This window comes from Crocodylus porosus, unplaced genomic scaffold (genome assembly GCF_001723895.1).
Source record: "Crocodylus porosus isolate Cpor-Errol unplaced genomic scaffold, CroPor_comp1, whole genome shotgun sequence".
In the NCBI taxonomy this organism is placed as follows: Eukaryota; Metazoa; Chordata; order Crocodylia; family Crocodylidae; genus Crocodylus; species Crocodylus porosus.
In genome coordinates this window covers 5466616-5482081 of record NW_017728926.1, presented here as the reverse complement: position 1 = coordinate 5482081, position 15466 = coordinate 5466616, and the positions used below count along the sequence as shown (strand labels likewise).

The 15466-nt window shown below is 45.1% G+C and overlaps 1 protein-coding gene across 1 annotated transcript in view; it reads right to left on the bottom strand.

Moving 5' to 3' along the window:
• The window catches only part of TTC34 (tetratricopeptide repeat domain 34), a 56948-nt gene extending 47854 nt beyond the window's left edge, over positions 1-9094 (bottom strand). Inside the window, exons 1-3 of the mRNA XM_019541259.1 lie at positions 8969-9094; positions 4510-6174; positions 3222-3447 (exon numbers count right to left, since the gene is read on the bottom strand). Of these exons, the coding sequence (XP_019396804.1) occupies positions 3222-3447; positions 4510-6113 (1830 nt within the window). The 5' untranslated portion in view covers positions 6114-6174; positions 8969-9094. The remainder of the gene's footprint in view (positions 1-3221; positions 3448-4509; positions 6175-8968) is intronic.
• Between the last annotated feature and the right edge of the window lie 6372 nt (positions 9095-15466).

The following is a 15466-nucleotide window of genomic DNA, read 5'->3' as shown; positions in this document are numbered from 1 at the left end:
TTGAATAGCCCAGCAGGGAATGTGTATCACCCCAACTCAATATTTATCACCCCATTAAGAAAACAGAGGGACTTTATTAGCTACCTGTTGATTCTCTGCCTGTCCCATGTCCCCCAGCTCGGAGGTAGCCAGCATGTGGTCTGCTAGCTGATGCTGAGAGATGTCTGTGAGGGATGGAGGAATGCCTGCTGGGGTGGGGGGGAGGGGAGCAGAAGCCAGACAGATGCCTGCAGAGACTGCCAAAACTGCAGCTAGAGAGCAGAGGGGATGGGCCGGCCCTGCTGTAGAGCAGAGAGCCCTGCCCAGCCCAGAGAGCATGCTAGGATGCTAGGGGAGTCTGATTTAATTTAAACCAGCAAGGGGTCTGGGACAGACATTGCATAAACCAGTTTGAGCCAAATCAGTTAAGCCTGATACTACCTTCAGCCAGGTTTATCTCAAACCTGTTTCAGACATTCTCAAACTGACCATCTGTTCTGTTACCAGTTTAAACCAGTTTCTGATCACTTAAACCAGTTGATGTGTAATGTCTGTCCTAGCCAATGTGCAGTAGCAAAGGCACATTAATAAATATACAGATGTGCCCAATATGAGGGAATGGCACCTACCCAGCATTTCTGCAGGGATTGTTCCTTTGTGCAAAACATATGCACATAGAGCAACAACAGTGTGAATCGCTGCATTTGGTATATGTGGCCATGTGGGAAATCTGTTTTTTCTCAGGCATTGATTTTCTGTTCTTTCTGAGGGCCATCAACTTGCCACCTCTTGAAATAGTGAAAAGAGAGATAAACTCCCACAAGAAATGCTATGCCATCAAACTCAAGGCACAGGCACAATTTCCTTCTGGAATATGTCCCTTTGGGTACATTACCTGGCCAACGAGCTAACCCTATGTGTGGGATTTTCAACATTTAAGAAAAAAAAATATAACTCCAGTGAGCAAGTAGAGTAAGAAGCCCATCTTTCCAAGGACCTGATGTAGTCTCAACTGAGCTTTGTCACTTGGTAAGTGCCTGCCTGTTAACAGCATGCACACAGAACATTTAACATAATTCACATTTTCTTTGGTGGCAATAAAGCTATTCTACTTCTACTAGTCCTCATTACCCACAGGATGGATGTATAAAGGCTAAAAAAAAAAAAAAAAAAAAAAAAAAAAAAAAAAAAAAAAAAGGCAACAGCACCCTCTGTCAGCTAAATATGGTAATTTACCTTTTTTAACCTCAGGCAAGCAAATAAAATATACTGCTTAGCAGAAATGACTCTTTTGAATACTTTCTACTTGCTCAAACACAAACAAATTGCCATTGAAGAAGGAAACTAATGTATGATTTTTGTGCTTCTGTTTACTTATTTTCTATGCTGATGCAAACAATGTTAATGGGTTGAGTGCTCATTAAAGATTATGACTAATTTTTAATTATCATTCATTTTTAATTTTGCTTTTCCTTCCAATTTCAAAAGCCAATGGCTTACTTCCAAGAGTATTTTTTCTCACTTATCAGATCTTGTACTCAAGCACTACAAAGCCCTTTTACCAGCAACAATATAGTAAGCCTATCATTTATCATACTACTATTTATATGTTAGTAGTACTGGGCTCCCACTCTGTGAGTTCCCATTCTGAAGAAAGCTTTTGGTCAAGTGAGTTTTCAAGGTTAAAGAAATTGTCCAAGTTCAGGCAGTGTGTTTTGGCCAAAGTTAGGAATAAATACCAGGAATTTGGCTTTGCTGTAATCACATACAGTGCCCCTTATTCCTCCTTGTATCACAACATATGTACTCCTCTGAACATATGTGCCAGTAATGTTCTGCCCCCATGAGATGCCATATGGTTTTAGTATGTTACATTGGGTGAATACAGTTTAATGGCAAAACACACCTTGTTAAGACTTTTTCAAACTTTGTTTCACTGGGAGATCTCTCTTGGTGTCGAGAGGAAGCATCTATATATCAGCTTACCTTGGAACCTGGATGCTTGTTTAAGCACTGTTACTCAAAACTGGAAAAAGTGAGCAGGCTCTGTCACTCACTACTAAACAGGGTCAGATTTGAATGATTAAGAAATCATTCACCTGATGGATCTAGGTCTATTCAGTTCCCTGGGGGAGAGTGGTGAGGGAAATGGATAGTCTCAGGCTGTAGGATTTAAACTGCACCAGTGAGCAGTGTGAATCAGCAGAGTTTCCATGATAGTCATTCTTTATCCCTCTGCTGGGGAAGAAATTTCATGTGATTACTGCCTTATTTTCTGGGCCATAATTCCAAATCCAGACAGGCTCACTCTGCTTTCAACAGACAGGGACTCACTAACTTCTGAGATCCTAAAATGAGGCAGCTGTTTGCTAATCTTCCTACTGTCTTGAGTTGGCAGTGGGTAAGAATCAGAGAGACCCATAATGAGATGAGCTATCTGTAGGAGAAAGGTAATAGCCCTCCGTTCCCTTCTCCAGGGGAAAATTACCAGGTCCATCAATGACAGTAGCACCGGGGTGCGGCACATTCAATCACTCTCTACCTAGTTAAAAGTGTCTGATGAAAGGTGTCATTAAGGATAATGTGATGAATGGCTGTATTTAACTAAATGCCCTCATGCAGCCTGTGATACAATCAGAAAGCTTTGCCCTGGAAGCCTGAAGTTGGATCATAAAAGTTCTGCTCCTGCCTGGGCAACTTGTATTTCACTCCAAGCTCTGAACTTTGCTGCATCCAAAATCCCGTGTCTGTTCCTACTGGCAGAACCTTGCTGCACAGTTTATTTTAAAACGTAAGATGCACAGGAAGAGAACTGTATTGCCATCGATCATCCTAAGGATGCTTTCTTGGTTTAAGGGAGAAGGGGTGCTTAGCCAGGCCAGCCGCAACACTCCGCAAAGGTATCACTCTGGGAATTGTCATGGCGTGTTGTATTGCTTACAATTAGAGCTGCTCATCACCCAAGGCAGCTGCTCAAAAAACCTTCCGTTTCAAAATTTTCCAGCAAAAAAGGCAGAATTTATCATGAAAATGTTCCATTAAAAAAATATTTTTCAACTCCCACCCAAATGACTTTGAGTAGTATCACAAAAGATGAAGTGTTCATGTCTCTCAAGCTCTGTTTCTCAGGCCTCCTTCATATCCTGGGTTCCTCCACATCAACCCAGAAGAACCCTGAACTCCCCCGATGGGCTCATCTGCTGAGCATTGTCTCACCCCTATTGCTAGCCACAGGTTTTTACCTGATTGCTGTCGTACAAGAAGCCCTTCTTCAACTGCAGCAGCACCAGCCTGGCCAGGATGGGGGAACTCTGAGGGTTCCTAGAGAGAGCTACTAAGAGGATTTTGTGAGCTTCTTCCACCCGATCCATCTGGTACAGGGTGTCGGCACACAGGATCTGGGATGCCTCATCACAGGAGTCTAGCTCTACCAGGAGAGATGCCAGCTGGTGCACTCCGGAGGCATCCCTGAATAAGCAGAGAACACCCTTAGAGCATCAACCACTAATCATTCCAATCAAGCTGATCTATCCCTCAGTCCAGGTAGCATGAAATAAGTGCCAAAGTTCAGCAACCCAAGATGACCCGGCATGCATGCACTTAGGTCACATCCAAAGTATGCCATCTAAAACCTGGTTGCAAACCATCTACAGGGGACAACAGGGGAATCAATGAGAAAAAAAAGGGTCTCCAAAGGGTATCTGATCCAGCAACCCACCATAACACAGAAGATAAATGATGACAGTGATAACAGGATCCATGAGGAATAATGGACTGTGTCAACCAAGGAATTCTACAATAAAAATTACAATAGTAGATGGTCATGTCCAGGCTAATAACTGCATTAGACAAGCTCTTGCCTGAACAGTATTAGTGTGGGACTTGGGAGACAAGGGGTGTTTATATGCGTGTTCTGGGGGAGGCGGGGGGAAGCACTTTAATTAGAGTGGATCTGAGAGCTGGTTGAATTAAAGCACCCAGAGCGCCACGTGTCTCTGTCCTCACACTGAAAAATGGCAGTGGGGGCACTTTAACTAAAGCTCATCCAACAAACTTTAGTTAAAGTGCCCCCTCTGCCACTTTTCAGTGCAGGGACACTGATACACATGATGCTGGAGTCTGCTGGAGCATGGTAATTATCACGCTCCAGAAGATTTAATTAATCAAGTCTGCTCCACACTGTAATTCCATTGGAGCAGCCTCTCTGCACATGTATAGGTGCCCCAGGGGTTTGATCCCCAGCCCTGCCACTGATCTGCCGGGTGACTCTGAGCAATTTTCTTCTCCCTCTGTCTCCATTACCCCACGTGTAAAATGGAAGTAAAGTACTAACTGCCTTTAGACAGCATCTTGAAGTCCATTGGTGAAAAATACTAGATTATTATTAAGACGGTCATAAACTGATGCATTAGACCACATTATGCTGGCAGCTAACTGCCATAGCTATTTGGGCTATAGACTAGTATAGACCTGGCCCTAGACCTGAGAGGGGCTGTATCCTGTTCCCAGCCGTCCCCGTATTAGACATACCCTTCTTTGGTCAGGAAGCCATTCAGCTGGGCTCCTTTTTTCTGTGCATGGGCTGAGTTGCTTGTTGGGTGCTGCTTCTTCTGCAGCATCTTCTGTCCTTCTTCCTGGAGGACCTTCACAAGCAGGCCTCTTTGGTTCCAGGGCACATAGGACTTGATAGTCATGATGGTTTCCTCCAGTCTCAGCCGACAGGCAGTGATGTAATCCAGGGCTGTCAGGTAAGGGCTGCCACCGCAGACCCGGATGAGTCCCCGGCCACACAGGGCTTTCACACAGCTGTTAGGGTGTGGGGAATCATGCTCTATGACTTCTTGGAAGTCCTGAAGAGCTTGCTTAGGATGGTTAGCGTGGAGGTGACAAAATCCCCGCACCACAAGGAGGGTGTTGTAATATGTCTTCTGCTCCGCTTCCAGGAGGGAATTACAGATGTCGAGGGCTTTCTTGACATGCCCGCACAGCAGCTGGCAATCTGCCAGCCGGGCGCTCAGTTCTCGCTTGGCCCCTGGGGAAATCTGGATGAGGAACTGGAGGGTGCAGATAACCGAGGACAGCAGTTCTGTGCTGGTGTCGCATCGGAGCTCAGCCCGCGTGAGCACAGCTTCCCGGTAGGCTGCAAACTCCCCCTCCAGGGCAGCCCTAGCCTGCTCTTCGATCACATCGGCATCCTGAGGTGTGAACAGCTCATCAAAGTGCCTCTTGGCCTGCTCGGGGGTGACCATGAAAGCTTCTGTCAAGTCCTTCATCATTTCCTGTGTCCGCCCATCCACGGAGAAGTAAGCAGCAGCTCGCTCCAGCAGCAGACCCATAGCTCTCTTGTCCCAGAGCTGGCTGCCAGCAGACAAAGCCTCCAGGGCCTTGCTGTAAATGGCCACACACTCCTCGAACTTGTGTTGCTCAAAGAGGTATGCTGCCTGGGCTCTGCATACCCAGATGTCATCGGGCGCTACGGTAGCCAGGAACTCATAGCAGTCATCCTGCCATTTGTCCAGGATCCGGCTCCCCGGGCCCTTCTCCCGGTGCACTGAGAGGTAACTGGAGAAGGCCTGGATCACCTGTGGCAGGTGCTCCTTTTGCCTGCTGTGCATATAGGCCACTGTCTCAGCCCGGTGGTTCACAAAGGCTTGGATATAGTCCACAACACCATTCCCAGACTGAGTCCCTGATAGCACCCAGGCCAAAGCCCTAGTCAGCAGCAGCTCCGCTGAATGTCTGGGGTGGGTTTTGAGCAGGGCATTACACTGGCTCACTACATCCTCATACTGCTGTTGGCCCAGCATGGCCTCCATCTTGCATAGGGAGGCAGCTATGTTGCTGGGGTCTAGGGTGGACAGAAAAACAGCAGCGACCCCCATGTTGAGGGACACAATGGCCAAGTTGTCGCACTGTATCTTGGGAATCTGACTCTCTCCTGTGCACCACATCTCAAGGGTGCTTATCACTTTCTCCCACAGCCCCTTCCCCAGGGACTTCACCTTCTGCACCACGAAGGATGCACTACAGCTGAATGCAGCCATGTAGAAAGCCGTGGCTAGAGACATCTCCTCCCTGACCAGGTGCTTGTCCCCTTCTTTGCACAGCTTTGTAGCAATCTCTTGAGCTGACATCTTGATTTGGGGTACTTACATTGTCAGCACTTGGCTTTTCACACACTGCCCTCTTGAGCGCCTGTAAAAGAGAGATCAGAGATATTAAGGTGGAGTATGTTGCCACAGTTTGTGGCTTTATATTGTCTGTCAAATAAACAGTTATGAAAAAAAAAACAAGTGAGGACTTAAGAGGTTTTGAATGTTATTATAACCTCCAAACAGCAAAGTTTTGGTGAGTTAAAAACAAAGACAAAGGAGAACAATACCAAGTGCTGGAGGGGCTGGAAAAGTGGCTCATCCTTGTCACATCTACATTACAGCTGGTTAGAAAATAGGGAAAGGTCACAAAAACATTGCTGACATTTTTCTCCTCCCCTTTCTATTGTTAATTTTTTTTTTTAAACGATCTCCTAAAACTGTAACTCAGGATTACCTCCAGTCTGCAAACCTAAAATGTGTTTGTTTTGTTAACTGAGTTTTACTCAGAGATCAGGCTAGGAGTAAAATATTTCTCTCTGTCTCTTCTGCACCCTTTTGGAACCACATTAATAATCCTTCTTCTGTGCTATGATTCAATATAGGTAGCTACCAGCGGTAGCTGTAGAGTTGTCTTGTTTATCAGTTTACTCAGGCTGTAGGTGAACAGTATGACAGCTTGAAGCCTGCCCTCATTCCATGAGAAATTATAGTAATTAACAGACCTTGACCTACTGTGTGTGTCCTAAGCAAAAATGTTTAAATCTTGAAGAAGCTGAAAAAACTTTGCCAGAAAGAAAAAAAGGAGCATTGTCCAATGCAATGCCTACATGGCAAACAGCAAGAATGAGAGAGCAGCAAAGCTGGCATGCTGGATGGAAACCCAGCTCTGATGTGGTAGTTTGTAGGGCTGCAGTGTGTGCATGCTTCAGCAGGCTTGCCCTGATGGTTTCTCAAACAGGTGTATGAAGGCTTGACTTTCTCTTCCCTTTCCTAACCAAATCCCTGCAACAGCATGTTCCACTTTTCTTCAAACAGCTGTCATGCATCACCTCCCCAGCACTCATGTATCAGCCATCCATGCTGAATCTCAAGAGCTTGTGTGATCATAAAAGGGACATCAAGGCCTGTGTGTGCATTTAGCAGCAGAAGAATACTGTTGCTCTGTGTAGGTGTGGGATGCAGCCCAGCTTGGAGCTAATCACCTATGAATAGCATCGATGGGGTTAGGATGCATTGTAGGAGCTGTCATAGTGAATGGGCTCTGAATGCTGCCCCCCCCCCAGAAGAAATCGGGATGTTATTTGCCAGGCTGGATGGAAAGTGACTCTCATGAGGTCTTTTTGCTTGGTCAGGGTCCTATTGCCATGCCCACAGTGGAGTTATTCACAAAAAGGACATTAAGGCAATGTTCTGCCTCTTGAAGAAACTTTATCCCAACAATGCTAGAATTCCTTTTGTATTCACCTAACTCTGTGAACTATGATAATTTCTATCAAGGTACCACCATAGAGGTATCATCCAAGACTCAAGCCCCACAGTGCTAAGCCCAATACTCACACGTAATGAAAAGATCTTGCCTGCTCTGGACAGGTTGTGGTGTACAGATATGATGGGAAACGTTAATACTAATTAATGTTGTGGGACAGGCCTTACTGGCATTGTCAGTGTCCCTTCAAATATAATCAAAAAGGAAAGTGAAGATTAGAAGAGGTGAATACAGAGTCCATGACTTATAATAAGTTCTGTGCAACTGACTGATGAAATAATGAACATATTGCTCCTGTATCTTCCAAGCCTTGCAGATGGCAAGATGCACCTACCTCTGACCTATTAGTACACAAGGGGGGGGGGTGTGCGCGCGCGCATGCATGCCTGCGTGTGTGTGTGTGTGTGTGTGTGTGTGTGTGCGTGTGTGGAGAAAAATACTGACTCTTTCAGAAGAGGTTTGGACTTTGATAGGTCCATCAATTGGCACTGTGGGATTCTCAGGGAATGCTAGCTGTCAGGCCATCAGTTATACCTCATCCCAAAGGCAGATTACTCCAAGATTACCGCTGCTACACCTAGCACACCAGTTTACTAGGTCAGGTGTGCTAACTTCTTGCCTAATGAAGAGTAGTGCATTTCCTACATCATTCAAAAGTAATGTTTAGAGTTTTTTTTAAAAAGGGAATAAACTGTCTACAAATGCTCTGATAGCAGGCTTGGCTCTGCTTATTAGTTGCACAGTACTTGGATAGTGAGGTCCTGATCCCTCCCTGTAGCTGTGAGGCACCCATGTGCTACCAGGTATGAAAAGAATAATCATCAGTGTTTGCAAACAACTTGAGGAATAGCTGGACATGCATCCTTCCCCAGTTCAAGGCTTGCTGTGCACTGACCAGGTCTGATCAGCGCCTCTACTCTCCAGTTGTCTGCTTTGTCCCCTCTCCTTCCTCCCTCCCTCCCCTCCATGCAGGCACACATTTGCATCAGTTGCTCTGACAGCCTGGTCCTTGGAAAGAAACCAAATCAACCATGCCGGATCTCTTTGCCTGCCCTTTGCCTTTCCTCCTCTATTAGAAACCACTTGGACATTGATGCTCTTGGTGGGAGCTGATGAGGGGAAGCAGTGACAAGAAGGAGATCATTTAATCCTGCCTGCATTTCTGAGGACTGACATCGTTTGGGAGGGCAGATCTTACTTTAAAAAAATGATTGGCACAAGTAGTGATGCCTGCCTGGATTCTCCCTGATTTAGGGATGAGTCAGATCAGGGTGGCAGGGGCATATTCCTTCCTTCCAATACGGGAAGGTGCGGCTCCCCACTGGTTCTAGCATCAGACACCCCGGTCCTGCAGCATAAGGGAAAAACATCCAAAAAAGTTACAGGGAAGGGGGAAGGGCTCAAGTACCTGAGAGCTGACATCTGAAGTTGCTGCTGTGGGCTTTGGAGGAAGCTCAGGGCCGTCACAGCCTGCACTGCTGGGAGCTGGGGCCCATTGTGGCCTGCTGCGCACCTTGCTGCTGCTCTCGGGAGAGACGGGTGCCACTGGCAGAGAGCAGAGCTGGCTGGGCTCATCCTTGCACATGCCTTGTTACCTGGGAGACAGTAAACATGACACTATACAGGCTTGTGTTCCCTGCAGGCCAATGAAGCACAGCTCAAGTATACAGTCCCTACCCCGCGTGCTGGACCTGCCCCCTCTGCTTCAGCCTGTCTATCGCAGATAACCCTAGGGCACCTTGGCACCAGTTAAGGTTCCCTGAAAAGGAGCTGCTTTCATTGTCACGGCAGACAGTGGAAAGCCTCAGCGTGCTATGAGCCTTCAAAGTAGTACCCAGAGCCATCCGGGAGGACTTTGAATGAGCCCCTAATCAGAAAAGCAGCTTGAAGTATTTCGGAGAAGGACGCACCCCTCTAAGGTGCTAACAGCCCTGTCTATTTACACAGCATGTTTCTGCTCTATATGCCAGGGGGCTCAGTAAAGCTGGGGGATCCATATCCTGTAGGAACTGGGTTTCTAACCTCATTAGGCTCCTATGAGTAGAACAGCTTTGGGTATCATTCAGGTAATGCCACCTGTAGTTAGAGCAGAGTTTTTCCCCTGAATCATAAGAAGAGAACTTAAAAGATTTAATCTAGGATGGACTGAACATTTTTTTCTTTTTTTTTAAACACACTGTAAGAATACTGCTTTTTTAATTGCACACACTCAACCTGAAGAATTCATTTTACTTCAAGCAATGTGCTCGTGCTGGTCAATAGCAGGCAGGAAGGGCAACCGATGGGTAAAGAGTAAATGAAACTGTTCTCTTTACTTCCTCTGCCCCTGAAAAGAAATAAGTAGCATCAGTCCTGAATATTAGATGTGAACTGGCTTTTACTAATCTAAGATGTTCTAACAGGTGAGGGATATTTTCCAGGTCCTGACAATGTTCCCCTAAGTCAGGACTGATACTAGAATCCAACTTTTCTTTCTCTCCCATATTCTTTGACATTCAGGGGAAACAAATAACCGTTTTTCTGATTAATATAGATTTTTTGACAGTTTATTAAAAGATTGCCCATTCCTTTTGCTCTGACTACTTTCATTTTAATTACCCTAATTAGCCATCAAGATATAAATTAGCACTGCTGTCACATTGGGCCATAGGTGATGTTGTTAGGAAAGACTGGCGGGCATGAAAAGGAACAAATCTGAAATCAAAATCACATTAGGAGGAGGGAGGTTGATCAAACACACAGGACTCTGGTTCTGAGGTTTGAGCCCACTTGTAGGAACAAATGAAATGAGGCTGGTGTGCTCAGTGAATTGTGGTCTCTGTTGCAAAAATCATTAGCCCCTGATTTGGCTTAGCTGCACAAGAGTGCAGTGGTGTGGCAGTAGTGTATCCTATGTGGATAAAATAAAGAGCATGAAGATATGAACAGAAGACTTGCTTATTATTTATATAGCCATAGCGCTTAGGGGCTCCGGAAAGGTTCAACCCATCATGGTACCCATCATGAGTGCTTACATGCACATAGAAAAAGATAAGTTTACCATCTAAATAGACATGATCATCAGTGGGTAAGAGGGGAGAGCAGAGACACTGAGTGAAATAAGTTGCCAGCAAAGCAAATTGTCCAGTATCACATGCTGAGTGCATCTACATGAGATGCTGACTGCACGGTAGCCTGATACTACTGTGCAGTAGTGTCGTGTGGCAACAACTGTGATATGACACTACTATACTGTGCAGTAGTATAATGCTACTATGCAGCAGCATCACTTAAAAGGCGTTCGCCAGCACTACTGTGCAGTAACTCCAGTTATTGCACATTTATTTAGTACTTGCTTGTGTAGATGCACCTGCTGAGTAGTAGAAACAGGAGTAGAACCTGGGAGTCTAAGTTTCTAATCTCATTCCCAAACCAGTGGATCAGACAGCTTCTCCTGTATGGTGAAGGCATATTGCTATGTAAAAGCTCAAACCATCACGAATGAACAAGAACATGCCAACTGTTTTTTCTAAACACTAGTTAATATTTAACTACATTACAATAGAACTTCTTGTTGCCATAGACAGCAGATGAATTTTTAAAGGGAGGTGAGTGGGCAGGGAGTGCAGGTGGCTGGACTGCTGGGGAACCCCTGTGAAGGGTGGTACTCCTGAACATGCAGATAAGATTAATTTCTTCCAAAAATGATATGGTCTGGCTTGGGTGTAAATGAGGCTCTTTGTTTTTAAAGCGAGGATCTGTTTTTAAAGTGATGTCCATGCATGTAGTGCCAGGTAATGTAGGTCTTTGCTTTGAAGGGGATACAAGCCAGAGATTCGTTGTAAGGAAAACCCAGAGTGGTGTGAGGATATTTAGACAGTATGGACTACAGATGTGGATGGCAGTGGGGCTAAGAACCTGTGATGTAGGCTGCTGACCAGACATACAAGGTTGATGTGATTTCAGCAAAAGACTCTCCATCATCTGTGGTAAATTATAGAGTTTTGCCTTCTCTGAAAGGTGACAGAGACACATTTACCACTACTCCAAAGGGCTGCATCCTTAGAAGGCTTTTGAGGGATAGAGGAGGTTTGGCAAGAACATGGAGAGGCAGTAAATAGTTTTAAAAGGGGAGAACGGATGGTGAGAGAGTGAGGAGATGTGCTTTGAGGACATATTCCTTAGCTCAGGGAGAATTTTAAGAGACCCTAAAATTCCTTTAGTGTCAAGGTCCTCGGGGCTCTGAATCAGGCTTCCCATGAGAGTACCCAGCATTTGTAACACAAACAAATCATGGTTACCCTGAATGAAGAATGAACTGAAAGAAGAGCAGAGAGACTGGAGAATGCAAACATATATATGCAAACAGGGAGCCTGAAAACTGCATTTACCAGTACATCGAGGTTGCAAACATCACAGAAAGAAAGGGCTTGTTTCTTTGCCACGAGAGGTCCAACCTAAGAGGAATGGGATAGAATCAGAGGGGAAAAAAGAAAGAAAACGTCATAGAGAGATGCAACACATTGGATTTGATTTCCAGCTCTGAGTAGCATGTTATTTGCAGACTGGATGTCAGATCTACCTCTCATCCAGATGGCTGTAAAGGTTGGAGTGGATCTGATGTGAAGGAAAGATCTTAGTCTGCTTTGAATAATAGATGCTGTGTGATGGAAGGTCGGGCAGCTCTCCCAATGTCATGAGCTGTGAAGCCACATGATGAAATTTCATCCTGAAGTGTATCCAGTTGCATGCTGCCTGCTTAGCCTAAGAATTAGATTGTGAGCAACTCCAGGTTAGGGTCGTCACTTCCCAGTGAAGTAAAACTGCACCCTTAGCAATTTTTCCTCCTTATCTAGCTATTTCTGTCTTTTGGAGTTAGAGCAGCAGACTAGGGATCCAAGTGTTTCATCTCTTGTTCTTGGTAAGCCTGGCTGAAAAAAAAATTGATTGCAGCGTTTTTATACTGGAAAACAGGTTTTGTCAAAATCAGCATTTTCTGCCAAAAAAGCTAAAAACAACTGTCCTGTTTTGGGATGAAACCAACCATTGGAATACCAGAGTCTGCTGTAAGAAAGTTCTCTTTCCTGATCAGCTCTACCTTCCTCTTGCCACTGCGCTGCTGTGTGATGTTACATCTCTCTGTGCACCAAACTATGCATCTGAAAAGCAAGGGGGAAATAGATTCCAGGAGCATTTAAAGGTGAATAAATCCATGTTCATTTTGCGACTTAGCCCCATTAGCTCTGCAGTGAAGTAGAACCGGAGGAGGCAGCTGAGGTTTTTGTCTTTCGCTTTTGAATAAAGGTTTAGAAGTGCGTTCATTACTGTACAGTTTGTTCCATCCTAATTCTTTTATTTCCACCCCCTGTTTTTGTCCCATCTGCTGACTGCAGCACTCTTTTCTTGCATGTGATTAATAATAACTATGTCAGTAAACTAAAAAAAAAAAAATAGGACTCCCCTAGTGTATAGGGAGGGTGGAGAAAGAGAGCAGAAACCCCTTCTGTTTTCCTATGCAACTGCCCACTTCCATGCAGCATGAGCCCAGCTATAATTACAAAGCATGTGAACCAAGCAAAGGATTACGGGGCATACGGGGAAAGAGCAGGATTAAGGTGCATTTGAACAAGATTACAAGGAAGTTCTTGTCACTCCGGTAGTGAGTAGTAATCCCTTTGTTCATGTGACGGAGATTTAAACAGCAGCAGTGCAGAGCCCCCAGGGTCACCGCACACACTTGGTTGGGGCGGTGGTTTTCCGTGATGTGGCTGTGGGACTCGGTAATGCAGCAGCATAAATTAATTAGCTCCCTGCTTCATGGCGCTAAACAGAAGACTGCCAAGCTCCAGACCTGGCAGCGAGGATGCTCTGCTTATTCTGGAGAAGGGGCAAGGCTGATGATCTTCAGCCAAGGACCTTGTTTCAGACAAAGCATTAGTTCTTCAGGATTGTTCATTGGGCACTGACTACTTGCGGAGGGCTCATGCTTTGGTTCCTTTATGTCAGCAAAAGGCTAGGCAATGGTCACTGTTAACCCCATGGCTTTCAAGAAGCAGGGGAATGGTTCCTACTGCAAAGAACACACTGGGAATGCACATTAACCTTTTCCTCCATCAATAGTTCTCTCCTTGTACTTGTCAGACGTGATCCAGAATGTGTGTGCTTTGGCATTTGGGCCTAAAGCATATCGAGGTGGAGTATGACTGTCTCACCTGTTGCCCCTCCCTCTCTTCCTTCCCACCAGCCCTGGCCATTCTGAGAGCCACTTGAAGGTGTTAATGGCTTGGCTGGGGCAGTGGTGCCTAGTTGAGATCTCACGTCCTACACAGATATTTAGGAGCATGCACAAATGGAGCTCTGGGTCTCTGTACCCTGCATTTTATCCAGAAAGCTTTGGCTGGACTTCATCCTGCTCAGCATCTACCACTGCGGTGGAGGAACCATTGGAAGGGAATGTGGATCTTTCCACTAAAGAGCTGGGCTGCAATTCAGGAGACTATTCCTGTAATACATTAGCTAACCTGTCTGTCGCAACTGCCTCACCTAAGAAAAAAAAAGCGGTTAATGATCTTTTATTTCTCCTGCTTGTATTTTAAGCTGTTTTGGGGGCCAGGACAGCACTTGGCACCACGGGCTCCAATCTCAGAAGTAGCCTTTCTATACTAATGGAAAATAAATGGTAGTAAACTGTGGGTGCTCAACAGTGAGGCCTGAGTACATTTTTTCTTCCTCATCAGAGCATCACCAGAATAGAGAGCAGAGATGCACTTAACTAAAGTGTTTTACTTATTACTTTGTAATACTGACCTTCCCAGGTTTTTTTTTCCTCCCTCCCTCCCTTCCCTCTCCCCTCCCCCCCTATCCCTTTACAGCCAGAAGGGGATAGAAAAACAGATTATTGTTCAGGAATAACTTATTTAGTTACATGAAGTTCTCGGCTTATATTGGTTTGAGCTAAGTTTATCAAACAGGCATAGAAACATTAATCACCCAGAAAAATAACACACAATGAAATGACTTTTCAAAATGTCGTTGGTATAATTATCATCTTGCCCATTACATTAAATGCCACCATTTATAACTGTAATGTTTAAGTATGCAAACAGTAATTAACTTGGTAATGAACTGAGGACCCCTGTGCCTCTCCTCCCTAAGCTAATTTGCATGTTAATTATCATTAGCAACCAGGGAAACAAGTTATAAACAGCTTAATTAGCAGCTTAATCATTTTTACAAGAAAACCCGTTGCACTTTGATACATGAGCAAGAGTTAGATTAATGAAGTCAGATGAGACTGTTTTTCCAGTGCTATTCCTAGCTGCTGCATGGTGCTTGGAACTTGGAGACTTGAAATGCAAGCTCTCCTGCAGGCACGTACACATACACCTGGGGAGCAAAGATTGTGTATGCAGAGAGGTTTGTCATCCTTCAGAGAGGAGTTGCCTTCTTCCACTTTTGCAGACACACCATTCTTTTTCAGTGTTGAAAAGGCACTTGGCAGGGGCTGGGGTTACAGTTCTAGGTTTCAGTAGCCAGCCTGGTTGTTGCTGGCCCTCGGTTTCTTTGGTGTCATTATATTTGTATTTGTATGACATTAACAGCATGTAAGGACCTAGTTTAGTCATCACTATGTTGTGGCTATTAGGTGGGCCTATGTAACTAAATATTGGTGATCTGTTCCCCTCTAGTAGTAGAAGGGCCACATACAGAGATGAATGAACCTGTTGTAGGCTCAGCATATAGAGCTACATCTATTAACTTAGGCTTTAAGAACCAGAGGTCTCAAGGCTGATCCCTGCTATGCATGAGCTAAATAGGGCTCTTCCATACCAAGGTGGGAATGACCCTGATGTAGTGGCAGGAAGTTTACTGTACAGACACATGGCACCACAGCAGATCAATGTATTTCAAATTAGCATAGCCTGAT